Below are 13,881 nucleotides of genomic sequence, written 5' to 3' on the forward strand. Positions count from 1 at the left end.
CATGTGACTCCCGCAGAACCAGCTCTTCCCTGTACTTTCTGCCTGCAAAACCCTTAGCCTTAACCCTGGCACTCAAACCCTCAATCTCCAGAATTCAGACTCTGCTTGCCTTCCTTCCAGTCTGGGCCCCGTGGTTGGCCATCCCACTGATACATCTCTAATTTCTTCTCATTCCCTTTATCCAGGCCCACTTGCCGTCCACGGACCTGTATCCTTGGAGCCACCTGTTATGGGTTGAATGGTGTCCACCCACCACCACCAAGGAAAAAATATGTTGAAGCCCTGACCCCAATGCCTTAGAATCTGACCTTAGCTGGAAATAAGGTCTTTACAAAGATGATCAAATTAAAATCAAATTATAAAAAGGAGAAATTTGGACAAAAGATAGATACAGAAGGAAGACAAGGTGAAGACACACAGGGAGAAGATGGCTACCTGAATGGAGTGGTGCATCCACAAGCCAAGGATTGCAAGCCAACAGCAGAAGCCAGAAGAGACAAGGATTGTCTCCTGGAGCCACCAGAGAGTGTGACCCTGCTGACAGCTTGATTTTGAACTTCTAGCCTCCAGTTCTGCTTTTTTAAGCCACTCAGTTTTTGGTACTTTGTTACAGCAGCCCTAGGAGACAAACACACCGCCACTTGTTCTCTGTCTCCTTGCTTCTGACCCACTAAGTTTGACATACAAAGTTGTAATGTCAGGCTGATTCCTCTACAGATTTACAGCTGTCCTCTTCAACTTAGTAGTTCTTTCATTTCTCTTACTGACTCTCGTTTTTATCTCAGTAGCTTCTCTATTGGGTCTGCTTAAGCCCTAGACCCTTGCCCCACCAGAACTGTGAGCAGATGTTCCTGCCTCCTGCTTTATCAAGAAAATTTAGGCCACATAATACAACCTCAGTCTCCCTTGTTTCTGCCTTAACAGCTCTCTCCTTTCCTGTTCTCTCCATCATCCCTTCTACTTCAAAGTGATAGGTGTCCCCGCCCTCCTTTCCAAGGTTAGGCTCTTCACTTGTGACCTGATTCCTTACCTGCCTGCCTATTCCAGAGCCATCTTCTCTTTCCATCTTGCATCGTCTCTACAGATTTCTTCTTCCAAGCCTGCAATCTTATTCAAGACTTCCTTCCCTTTTAGAACCAAAAATGTCTTTATCCTGCCATCAGTCAAGCTCCTTCCCTGTCCCTCCTTCCTTTTGTCTCCAAACTTCTTAAAAGGGTATCTCCACTTACTGGTTCATTGCTGGTTCATTAGACCCTGAGAATTTGGCTTTCACTCTGCTGCATACCAACTGCAATAATTCTTTCCCCTCTGCTCTGTTTAGCAGCACTGATCACTCCCTTAGAAGCTTGGTGACTACAGCACACAGGCTATCTGTGTTCTGGCACTGCTTTCGTGCGCTCACAGGCCTCTGTGTGGCACATACTGTATGCTGGGCACTGTTCTAAGAACTGTTGAGTTTACACAGATGAGTAAACGATAGACCCTACCCTCAAATAACTTACATTTTAGGGAGAGAGAGGGGGCAGGCACATGTGCACCTATCATGCTTCATGATGGTTAATTTACTGAGCAAAAGGCGCCTTTTGATGTGTCTTGAACCTTCCTCTTGATATAATAATGGAGTGGTTGAAAAAGCCCTGCCCTTGATAAACCAAAAATTATCATTAGAGACACAGAGTGATATGGGTGTTCACAGCAAGAGCACTTCAAGCCCAGAGATGGGAAAGCTCTAATGAAGGGAAATCATCATCACCTGCTTTGTGCTTTAGTTAGTCACATAGGTCTGTCTCAGGCTGTCTTGGGGTAGAGATGGTCCTCTTCTTCCCCATGGAGTCGTGTAAAGTAGGTGTTCAAGAGAAATTAAATGGAACTGGAACGAACCCACACCCACCCTGCGCGTCCCCCGCTCCCCCACCAAAAAAGGAAGAAGAAATAGAAGAAAAAGGCAGAGTAGTAGAAGAAGAAAAAACAATGATGAGGTACACATACCTTGCTCTCCTCTTCTTGGGGCTGTGTTGCCTTGGCACCAAACTTTGCCTTTTGTTTTCATACCTTCTAGCTGGCTGTGGACATCAGATATGTGTGTGGGAAGTTTGTCCATTTTACAAATAGAGGCCTTGAAAACTCGTTTATCAAAGTCGTTTTTTCACTCTGAATGAAATATTAGTGAGTCCAGGGGTGCTGCTAAACCTCTTACAGTGCATAGGGCAGCCCTCATAACAAAGAACTATCTGGTCCAAGATGTCAGTGGTGCCAAGCTTACAAACCCTCGTCTAGGGTATACGATCCAGGCAGCCACAGGAATTTTTGCAGTGATGTACATTAGTTGTTTCTTGTCTAACTGTATATGAGTATAAAATTTGCAGTGATAGAGGGTGGGCCATTATCCTTCCTCAGAAAAGTCCATATGGAAAAGGATAAATGGTGATTTATATGATTTTTTTCTTTTTTTTAATTGAAGTATAGTTAATTTACAATGTTGTGTTAGTTTCTGGTGTACAGCAAAGTGATTCAGATATATATATTTTTTTCCATTATAGTTTATTACAAGATATTGAATACCGTTCCCTGTACTATACAATGGGACTTTGTTTATCTATTTTATATGTAGTAGTTTGTATCTGCTAATCTCGAACTCCTACTTTACCCCCCCTGTCGCTTTTCCCCTTTGGTAACCATTAGTTTGTTTCCTATGTCTGTGAGTCTGTTTCTGTTTTGTAAACAAGTCCATTTGTATCATATTTTAGATTCCACATATAAGTGATATCATATTTGTCTTTCTCTGTCTGACTTATTCTACTTAGTATGATAATCTCTAGGTCCATCCATGTTGCTGCAAATGGCATTATTTCATTCTTTTTTATGGCTGAGTAGTATTCCATTCTGTGTGTGTGTGTGTGTGTGTGTGTGTGTGTGTGTGTGTGTGTGTGTGTACCACATCTTTATCCATTCATCTGTCAGTGGACACTTCGGTTGCTTCCATGTCTTGTCTGTTGTAAATAGTGCTGCTGTGAACACTGGGGTACATGTATCTTTTCGAATTTGAGTTTTTCCAAATATATGCCTAGGAGTGGATTGCTGGATCATATGGTAACTCTACTTTTGTTTTTTAAGGAACCTCCATACTGTTCTCCATGGTGGCTGCACCAGTTTACATTCCCACTAACAATGTAAGAGGGTTCCCTTTTCTTCACACCCTCTCCAGCATTTATTGTTTGCAGACTTTTTGATGATGGCCATTCTGACTGGTGTGAGGTGATACCTCATTGTAGTATTGATTTGCATTTCTATAATAATTAGCGATGTTGAGCATCTTTTCATGTGCTTCTTGGCCATCTGTATGTCTTGTTTGGGGAAATGTCTGTTTAGATCTTCTGCCCATTTTTGGATTGGGTTGTTTGTTTTTTCGTTATTGGATTGTGTGAGCTGTTTGTATATTTTGGAAATTAATCCCTTGTCGGTCGCATCATTTGCAGATAGTTTCTCCCAGTCCGTAGGCTGTCTGTGATTTATATGATTTGCTACCTGGGGGTATGTAGCTGGAACCAGGAGTCTTGAGTTCCACAATGAAGCTGCTTCCTCCCCTGAGTCAGCGGAACCTGACACCATTGCACCCAGTCGTGTGGCTGAGGAAGGGATGAAGTTTTGGCTTTAGTGAATCAGGGAAAGGAGTACTTTTTAACAAACATAGTTATGTCAGAAAGTTGCCTTTTATTCTAAATAACTTCTTCACTTGAAAATAACCTTTTCTTTCCTCATTGATTTGGCCTTTTCACTGACATTGCATGCTGCCATGAGGATGTTATTACCTGTGTGGTAACAAGGAAGTCCAAACAAAGGATGGTGGCAACGCCTCTGAGAGTGTGGCAGTTACCACTAGGATCTTTGTTTAAAACAAAGCAGTGAGTGACACTTAGGTTTTGTGTTTATTATACATGAACGTGATGATTCCAGATCTGAGCTGGACATGTTCAGAAAATGGTTTGTTCTTTAAAAAAGAAGTGTCTGAAAATAAATTCCATTATGGGCTTTAAATGCTAGATCAAGGACTTTGGGGAAGGTTTATAAAGGATTTATAAAAGGGACATTATATCCTCTGATATACCCAGTGGTAAGAGAATTTGCTTGCCCTTTTGGTTTCCATGATGCTTCATCTCTGCAGAGTTCAACATTTTAATTCTTAAAATGCCGAGGTTAATATGCCTAAGATAGTATCTGGAATAGACTGCAAGAATGCCCGCTAAGTTTCCTCCAGTGACAGTCTGCTGCGCCACTGTTGGGTGTCAGCGTTTTCCCGGATCTGGTTCACAAGCAATCATGTACCCATCTTGATTACACAAATTATATTTAACAACTGCTCTTTGTGAAGCCCATTCCTACGTAATTTAATCCTAATTAAATAAATCCTCTCTAATGCTTACAGCAACCCTTCAGGGCAGGGATTATTACCCTCATTTTGCAGAGGAGAAAACTGAGACTTATGTGAATTGCCTAGGGCCACACAATTAATAAGTGGCAAGGACAGTGCTTGAACCCATGCTTGTCTGATTCCAAAGCCCCTTTCAAACAACAACCCCCTATCATCACTGTGCTAACCTGGGACTACGTACGTTCATTCATTCGTTCAGTCATTGAACAAATATTTATTGAACATCTAGTGTGTGTCAGGAATGGTTAAAATAGTCACTGAGGATACAGAAGGGAACAAAATAGACTAAGATCCCTTCCCTCGTGGTGTTTCTAGTCTACGGAAGGAGACACATAATAAGTATATAACATGTCACGTGGTGATATGTGCTACAGAGACAAAGCAAGGAAGAAGGAAAGAGTTCTGGTTAAGTGGTGGAGGTTGCAGCCTAACACAGGGCGGTGAGGGAAGGCCTTCCTGAGAAGATGACATTTGAGAAAAGACCCACGCGGATGAGGCCGAGGATCATGGGGTCGGTCGCCTGGGGAAACGCGTGGCAGACAAAGACACCAGTGCTGAGGCCCTGGAGGGAACTGTGCCTAGCGTGTATGAGGAAGGCCCATGTGGCTGGAGCGGACTGCACAAGGCGCAGAGCAGCAGGATTTGAGGCCAGGGAGACGAGGGGTAAAGGAAAGGACAGGTGGTGAAGACTGCCAGCCCATTAGTAAGGACGCTGGCTTTTACTCTGAGATGAGAACCCATTTGAAGGTTTTGAGCACCGGATGGCATGGTGTAACCTAACATTTTTAGAGGATTATTCTAGTCTAGCTGCTATGTGCAGATACTTGGAGGGCGAGGACAGGAAACAGGAGACCAGTTAGGGGGCTACTGCAGTTATCCAGGGGAGAAATGACTGGCCTGCACAACAGTGTTAACAGTGCACGTGAGGAGAAGGGGTTAGACTGGGTGTGTCTTGAAGGTGGAGCCAGCAGATTTGCTGATGGGCCAAGATTTTTGACCTGAGCAACTGGGATGATGTGTGTACCATCACACATTTTTTAGGAAAAGCCTAAAAGGAGAAGCAGTCAGGGGAGACCAGGGATTTATTTGAGGGCATGTTAAATTTGATTTGGGATATTTTAAAGGTCCCTACTGCACACCCGAATGGAGCTTTTAATGGACAGCTGAATATATGAGTCTGGAGATCAGAGAAGAGGTACAGACTGGAGATACAAATTGTAAAAGTCACCAGTTGACACATAGCATTTAAATCCATGAGACTGCATTAAAGTAACATGCATTATTGGTTTGAGTCAGGGATAGTCGAATCCATGAACTAGAACTGTGCCTACTTTTTAGAGGTGATTACCCCATGAACGTGGCCTCATAATGGTGTTCCATCATCTGTGAAAACATTGCCAGTAACCCCCAGAGAATTAGCCAGAACTGCTCATATTAAAGGAACTGACTGTGACCAAAACTCAATCTGCCTGTATGGCTCCAGTGAATTTCTAAGACGTACAATATAAGATCAGAGAGGAAATGGTGGGATCCAGGATTATGCAAGAGACCCAAGAATTCATGAGTCAAGTGTGTGTTGAAAGGTCATTGAAGGGACACAGAGAAGCATCTAGAATGAGCAATACATTTATAAAGAGAAAGAAAATGTAGCCATAGTACCTTAACAGATCTTTGTTGATTTGCCTGCAAAATAGGAAAACAGAAACTGAAGAAAAGCTACCTTCAAAGTAGAAAAGGACCAGCTGGAAGGAGATGAACTCGTCACCATCTCCGCCGTGCTCGGTCCGGAGGGAGTGGGATAGAGACACACAGAGGGGTTCAGGTATGGTCAACTCTGGGGCTTCCCTGGGGCTGAGGGGGTCTCCTGGGACACAGGACTTCCCATGCTGAAACCAGGGCAGTCCTGGGCAAAGCAGGATGCTTGGTCACCCTGTGTTCAGGCCAGAAAGACTTCTTGGAACTGAGTAGTTTGCCAGTGGAATAGAAAACAACTTATTTAAATTTAATCTGACAGATGTAATCAAAATCTCTTGGTGATTATTTCCCACCCTGAGTGCTCACATGCTTAACCCTTTAATTTCTGGAGGGATTTCAGAATGCCTTCTGGTACACAGTGACTTCTAATGGGACCGGTCGACCAGCCCCATGGCTTGGAAGCACAGTGTAAGATTAAAAGGAGTGTTTGTGACAGAGGAACATCATTATGACTTCAGACAGGCTGCAGTGGCCTTTTGAGGCCAAAGGACCATCTCTGAGGACAGACAAGACCAGGTACTGGAGGTCTGTTGATCACTCTGTGGGCACGTCTTCTGTGGCGGGAATTGAGGTACACACACACCACACACACAGTCTCAGTTTAGACATCATTTCTGGTGCTTTTCCTATGGTCACCTTCACTCATCCTTGGATCTTGGGAGTCCCAGTCACCGCGTTCAGTTAGGGCAGGACTTATGTTTTGCTCACCTTTAAACCCCCATGGTCTTACCCACTGCTGGGTATAGAGTAAAGGTACAATAATCATTGAATGACTGAGGAGAATTCCTCCTTTTTTTCTTTATTATTTATCATCACTTTTCCTAAAAAACTTTTATTTCCTAGGTGTGAATCCAATCCACAGCATATTATGTTATATAGAGCTTACACTGTAACTGAGCAAGAAACCAAAAAGGAGATAACGTACTGGATATAATGACCGAGTGTGATGACTTTGTAGAGCCCCAGAAAGTCAGCCCTAGGAGGGGTCATCCAGTTTGACCATCTTGTCAAATCCTCTCATTTTACAGGTAAGAAAGGGAGTTCCGGATGGATTAAGTGACTGAGGTCACACAGCCAGGTGTGGCAGAGCTAAGATTAAAACCTGGTTTTTGGTTTATATTGTGATTTAGTAGGAAACCCTCCCAATATCCTCCTTCAGATACACTGCTCTGTTGACTTTTTCTTTTTAAGCAGTAATTTTAACTCTTTCTCTGATCTTCCGGATTCTGTCCTTAGACCCCAAGGTCCTCTAGGGCTTGGCTATAAAGGATAATGAGACAACAGTTGTAGAAATAGTAGCAGGGCCCTCTCAGCGGTTTACCAAAAGCCAGGGAGCCCACTCTGAAAAGAACACAATCAATCACCCCTTGTGAATGAACCCACCATACACGCCCCAGCCCCCCAACGCACCCAACTCAGTAACACACGACAAAAGACAGCACAGCACACACACCAACTTTTGCCACTTTTGTATTTTATTGTGGAACTGAGGTGTTTTTTTTTCTTTTACATCAAATATCCTCAATGGAAGAGGGGATATTGCACACAAATATCATAAAAGCACTACATATTACTTTCACTGGAAACTAATTTTCTACATTAGATATGACTGGATAGGATAGAAGTGATGCAGGATTATAAGACATAATACCATACACAGCTGCAGACTGACACAAACACCATTCAGAACAAGAGAGAGGAGTGGGAGGTGCTTCTCAGCCAGGCTCAAGACCATGTCCTTCCAGGGTGGAAGGAGAAGGGCTGCATGCAGCGCCATAAGCCTGACTCAGTGCCGCAGGGGCGTTCTGAAAAGGGCAGCCCCGGTCTTGATGCCCCATCTCGATGGCTCCTTTTTTGGGGAGCTCCAAATGAGTGCAGAGAAGCTATTTATTTCTTCCCTTCCTTTTCAGTTGTTGATGCTGCCTTTTAAATTAATAAAGTCACATTTTTTTTTCATAGTAAATAGTTTTAATACCAGGTGAATAACCTAATTGCTTTCAAAGAAATGCTCATCCCCTAGGCTGCTTTTGGTGTGTTGTTCAGTTGGTTAAAAGATAAAAGCTTACAGTTCCTTTCAGATGGAAACAGGGTCTTTTCTTCTAAATCTGAAGCGCAAAAAAAAAGTTATTAATCTAACTCACAATGTCATTACTGAGCAAGAACCTCCTGTGACAGGTGACTAAAGAGGCAAGAAAAGCAATTTTAGAATTGTAGAGCAGCTCCTGAGAGCTGAAATTTGGTAACAGGGAAAATGGGAAGTGATAAAATTTCCATTAGCAAATGATTAAATCTTATTAAATAAGTACTGGAAAGCTCCTAAACTGTGTAAGCTATTGGAGACACTTAAAACATTCATATACACTGGGGAAACCATTCACTATGATATGTAAGGTTAAGAAAAAAAAAAAAACTTTTTTTTTTTTTTTGGAACACCATGGAAAATGGCATTTAAGGGTTGGGAAGGGGGGGAGGGTCAGTCACTGTATCCAGCCCCACCACAAGACTGGGAAAGCATGCACAGGGATTGGGTTTTGAGAAAGGGGATAGAATTAGTTAAAATTGAAAATGGAGGATCATCTCTAACGTTTAGTCTCTGTAGAATTTTAAGAATACTACCAAAAAGTTCATGATCATGAGTGCTATCTTGATGGAATCCCATCATTTAAACAGAGTGTAAATTCCTTTCACTCAAATATTCAATCTATACAATTGGATTAAGTAATCAGTATGAATAAAGCTCCTAGAAGTCTGTGTCAATCTTTAGCTCTCACCATGAATGTACATGGTACATTGTGATGGCTGTTACTAAACTAATTGTGTATTTATGAAACTAGCAAAATTAGGTTAGTCACACAGGTAGGAAAGGTGTCTGGAAGGACAGGAGCAACCTGTAATGTAAATATTGGTGTTCCTGTTATATTCAGGCTCTGTGGTCATCACTGAGAACAATGGATGGAGAAAGGTACTGATCTATTTCATAGGAAAAAGAGCCAGCTGACCAGTGACAGCTTTTGTATATTTTTTCCATTAAATTCCATAGCAAAAAAGAAAAGAAAAAAAGAAAAAAAAAAAAAGGAGTGGGATAGAATGGTTATAATTGAAGACTGGCTATAATTTTCCTAAAATGTTTGGTTTTTTTCTTAAAGCAAAATAATGTACATGTTAAATAAATTTAATTTGGGAAATTGGAAAATAATTCCATCTTCTATCAAAGAAAAATCAACCAGAGGTCTGGATTTGGCAAGAAGGCTGGAAATCTGTTTCTCTTCCAATGCATCATGTGAACTAACTTAACTAATTATTAAATAATCGTCTTGAGTATCTTAGGTTGTCTCTTAAAATACCTTTTAAGTAGGTGAGTTTATTATACTCACTGAAATCCTTTTTTGTCACAATGTGTTTTCCATCGTGTGCTCGTTTTTTTGTACCCTAAATCAATGCGTTGTTCTTAAGGACTTCAAAGAAATAGGGTAATAAATAAAAGCTGCATTTCTAGAGAAGCCTAAAAAAAAATAGAATATTAATTTTTTAAAAAAATTAAACATTTGAAAAATGTAATTCACAGCATTAAGTAGACTGCATTAGGTCCTCGGTGAAGGGACCCGGAAGAAGCATTGTTTAAACCCTCATAGTAGTTAGCAGTGCAAAACACACACTTATCAGACAAAAATAAACTAAAATGTTAATTCTGAAATAAATAACTAACATAGAAAATAAAACGAGGTGATTGTTGACTACTCCGTAGATCTTAGAGTCTGCAGGAGACGCAACTCGACAGAGCCCAGCACAGCTGTCACTGAAAAGTTTGCCACATCTGAACACTGGGTGCGTTGATCTGCAACTTGAAACTTAACGTCAGTTTTAATCATGATCTGGCTTCCCAGGTTCATAGTTCAACGATGACAATGATGGAAATGATCTCTGAACTCTACATGATGAACCGTAGGAGTTGGGAATTCATTTGTTTTCAACGTATTTTTCTTTTTTTTTTCCAAAAAAGAAAATCCCAAAGCAAATTTTTGCTAGGGTTCTTTGAACTTGTCTTGGCTCTTTTACCTCATGGTTGAAGATCTTGAAAGAAGTACGTAGGATACCACTGGGTGATGTACTCGTAAAGGCCTGGAAAAGTAGCCATTCTCTCCCACTCTAAGATAGCACATACTCAGATTTTTGTTATGGGACTCAAGGGGTGGGAGGTATCACTATTCCGGGTAGCGATGGGCTTTTAATAAATATTATTACTGCAATATCAGACTTCAATCTCACCAGAACTTCAAAAAACATTATTCATTTTTTTTGTCTTACGAAACACTTTAAAAAAAAAGACTGTCACTTGAAAATTTTCTTTGCATTTTCCTGTAAATGAAAACATTTGTTAAAAAGTTCATCTATGAAAAGTTCTCACATATCTAAAAAAAAAAAATTCTTCTGTACACTTGTTCCCATAATTATGCTGAAATTAATGGAAAATTAAAAAAAAAAAGCCAATGTAAGATGAGGGAAGCTAAATACTGTACACTTGCTGAGAACCTCTTCCACCATTAAGATTCACTGTTTTCCCAGTTCTGATCATAGAAGCCGTTTCAATCTTGAACTTGCAGTAGTAAAGAAGCTATGAAAGGCTCAACGTGCTTGGCTGAGGGGCCTGAGGTGGTATTCAACACGCAATGCTCAGCATCAGACTGTTGCACCAATCAGGTAAGCGCCTAGTACCCCTCCCACGCGCACACACATGCTCCTTTAACTGGAGTATCTATAATCCTACACGGATGTTTTATAAACTCGCTGTCTCACATTAAAAAATAAGTGCATCAAGTATCTTTGTACATTCAAGTCACTTCCTAAGGCAAATTGTCTACCGTTTGTACTCCCAACTGCTTTGGTATTTGCTTGTTTATCGGGGTGGACTTGGGTGTCTCCACATGCAGGTTAATTGACTCAGAGTGGACTAACTGGGTGCACAGATGCTGGGAGCATGCCTTAGATCAATCTACTCGTGTGTTTGAAGAGTCTGAGAGTTCTGAATGGGGTTCAAACCACTTGCATGTCCAGTCTACACTCACTACATTTTGTCAGTGTGCAGCCTTCAAGCTGAAGGAGCTTAATTAAGGCGTGAAAAATCTCACATGCCCTCATTACAAGTTTTGTTCTTTTCCGTTTTCTTCCAGCCAACTTGTTTTAGGAAATTAAGACCCTTTTTGATGACTCAGACTGACACAAGTTGCAAACTTTGCCTATGCAAACTACAGAATAGACAAAATGCAGACCTAACTAATGGTTATTTTCTCTTCTCTGCCCCACCCTGCTCTCTCTTTCTCTCTGGTATCTCACCAGCATTCTCTACCATTACATCTCCTCCTCTTGCATTCTTTTTTTCTTTCTCATTTTCTCTCTCCCTCTCTCTGTTCTGCGTTCCCTCTCTTTTGTGCGTGCGCGCTCTCTCTCTCTTTCTCTAAGACAGATGCCTCTACCTAGCAGAAATCAGTTGGGTTTGCTAGTGCATGGTTTCCAAATGTTCAGCAGAGATGAACTGGGGTAGGTAATTTTGCAGTAACTTGAACCCTAGTGTGGGAAGACTGCTACTTCCCTTAGCATTCAGCAAAAACTGAGAAATATTAGTGACTTGTATCACCATGACACAGTATAGCGTTTGGCAGGTAACGGTTCAGCGACTTATTTAGGTGAATTGACTTTTGTTAGAAAAGGTGGTTTCAAACTGAAGAATTTCTGGAAACAAAGTTCAAACCCTGTGGTGCGGCTGGTCAGGTTGTTACAGTTCAATCTTACATGCAGGGAAGGACTCGTCTTGCATAACCACGGTACTGCTGCTTGCTAAAACCATGATGTTGAGCTCCTGCTGTTTCTCATGGGTCTCCTGGTACCATTCCCTCATCACTTCCGAGTCATGTGTTGGGATCAGGGTCACCTGCAGGGAGAGAGAAAACAGCTGCTGAAGAGCAGAACCGGAAATCGGATGAAAAACAAACAGAACAGTGAGGTATTAGACCATTAGAAAAAGAAGGGCAAAGAGAAAAATCTTCTATTGTCCTTAGGAAATTCAAAGAATTTTTCAACTTAACGTTTTCTAGGAACCAGAATAAAGCTGCCAAAAAATCAGTTTTTCTGGGGGAGCTGAACACTGGAACCAAAAGCACGTCATGACTAGCTAATTAGCTTATCAATGAGTCGTAGGTTTTTCAGTTCTTTAGTGTTAAGAGAAGTGCTTCGGTTAAGGTGGAATTTCTTGTATTTCCTTTAACATAACTGATCCTAAGAACAAACGTTTGTATGTTTAATTTGTGTGTGTGCTTAGGGGCAGAGGAGTTGGGTGGGTAGGCGGGCACTGACTTGAACAGTAAACATTCCACCTCGTATTCAGTAAGAGGCCACTGGGTGTTTCTCATAGATTTCATATGATGAAATAACCAGCATTTCTATTCAATGTTATGCAAGCACAGTTTACTGAATGACTACAAAACCATAAGGAAAACTTAAGATAAGCAAAAACCATAGCTGACATAGTATTAAGAGTGGTTCGTGCCTAGTTATGATGCTTGGGAGCCGGGAGTATCCTGCTGGGGACCATTTTCAGCAGTGCCCCTCCTGCAGCATCTCACTGGACAGCCGATTTTCTAAACGGCCATATTCCAAGCTTTGGTCTACTTGTGAAGCACAAAGGAGTAAAGACAAGTCCTCATCCGCATCACATGGAAATATGACCACTTGGTTACACTGGTTAATATTCTTGGTATATTAGGGTGAAGGGCAAGTAATCTTGGTCCCATTTTGCAGATAAATGTATTATGCTTTAGGGTGGTAAAGTGGCTTTCCTCCAAGTCCCTGGTGGCTGGTGGTAACAAGAATACTTTTAGACCACCTTCTGTGTGTTAAGTCTACTTTGTTCTCAGGACAGTTTATGTGTGGCAGACCCCCCAGGGTACCTCATGTGGATCCACAGTCATAATGGTGCCTCATTAAACATGATCCCTTCCCTCTGCCTCTGGACACAGCTCCATGTGCAGTGCGGACACTGTCCTGGAGCTCTTACCTGCATGTTGCTGCCCCACTGGGCCTTCCCTTCCAACAAGGCATCCAGGACAGCCCGGCTGGGCTCCTCAGCAGCGGGGTCATTCCCACTCACCACGTAGTAGGACGACCTCACTCTCTTGAAAAATTCAACATCGACGTTCTTACTATTGCTGTGGTTGGGAATATAGCACAGGTCCAAGTACACAGGGGGGCCTGGAGGCACAGCTGAGGGCTTGGATGTCTTGGTGTTTCCTGGCCCTTCAGTAAATGAACAAAAATAAAGAGAAAGCCGGGGTCACAGGAATGCGAAGAGACCCATCTGTCCAGTACACCTTCCCTACTCCTTCCCAAGAAGGTCCTCTAGGGCATGGGGAGGGGGTACTGGGCATTCCTCTCTCTCATAGAGGGCATTTAACACTGGCAGTTTGAGAAAATATGACCTGGTTGTTTACCATCTCAACAGGAGAACTGAAGAATGGAATGTTTCCCTTTGTGGACAACCCATTAGGAAGAAGAGTTCAGGCCTTCCTCAAAGATGGAGCTAGGTAGTAACACTCCTTCTGAAAGAGCTACTAATGTGATTTTAATTTGAAGAGGCTAAGAAACAGATTTCTAAAGGACAAAAGAAAATGTCTGCATGTGGTAAAACACAGTTAAGCAATCTTTGT

At 41.9% G+C, this 13,881-nt stretch overlaps 1 protein-coding gene across 3 annotated transcripts in view; it reads right to left on the bottom strand.

The window, feature by feature from the left end:
• Window positions 1-8,492: 8,492 nt before the first annotated feature.
• The window catches only part of MAP1B (microtubule associated protein 1B), a 93,910-nt gene continuing 88,521 nt past the window's right edge, over window positions 8,493-13,881 (bottom strand). For 2 of the 3 annotated variants that reach the window (XM_032625153.1, XM_032625152.1), the window contains 2 exons: window positions 13,233-13,471; window positions 8,577-12,110 (listed from right to left, as the gene is read on the bottom strand). In XM_032625153.1, coding sequence (XP_032481044.1) covers window positions 11,955-12,110; window positions 13,233-13,471 — 395 coding nt within the window. In that variant the 3' untranslated portion in view covers window positions 8,577-11,954. Of the gene's footprint in view, window positions 12,111-13,232; window positions 13,472-13,881 lie in introns of all 3 variants that reach the window. The other variant, XM_032625151.1, reaches the window with a different exon arrangement.

This window comes from Phocoena sinus, chromosome 3, assembly GCF_008692025.1.
Source record: "Phocoena sinus isolate mPhoSin1 chromosome 3, mPhoSin1.pri, whole genome shotgun sequence".
NCBI classification, from domain to species: Eukaryota; Metazoa; Chordata; class Mammalia; order Artiodactyla; family Phocoenidae; genus Phocoena; species Phocoena sinus.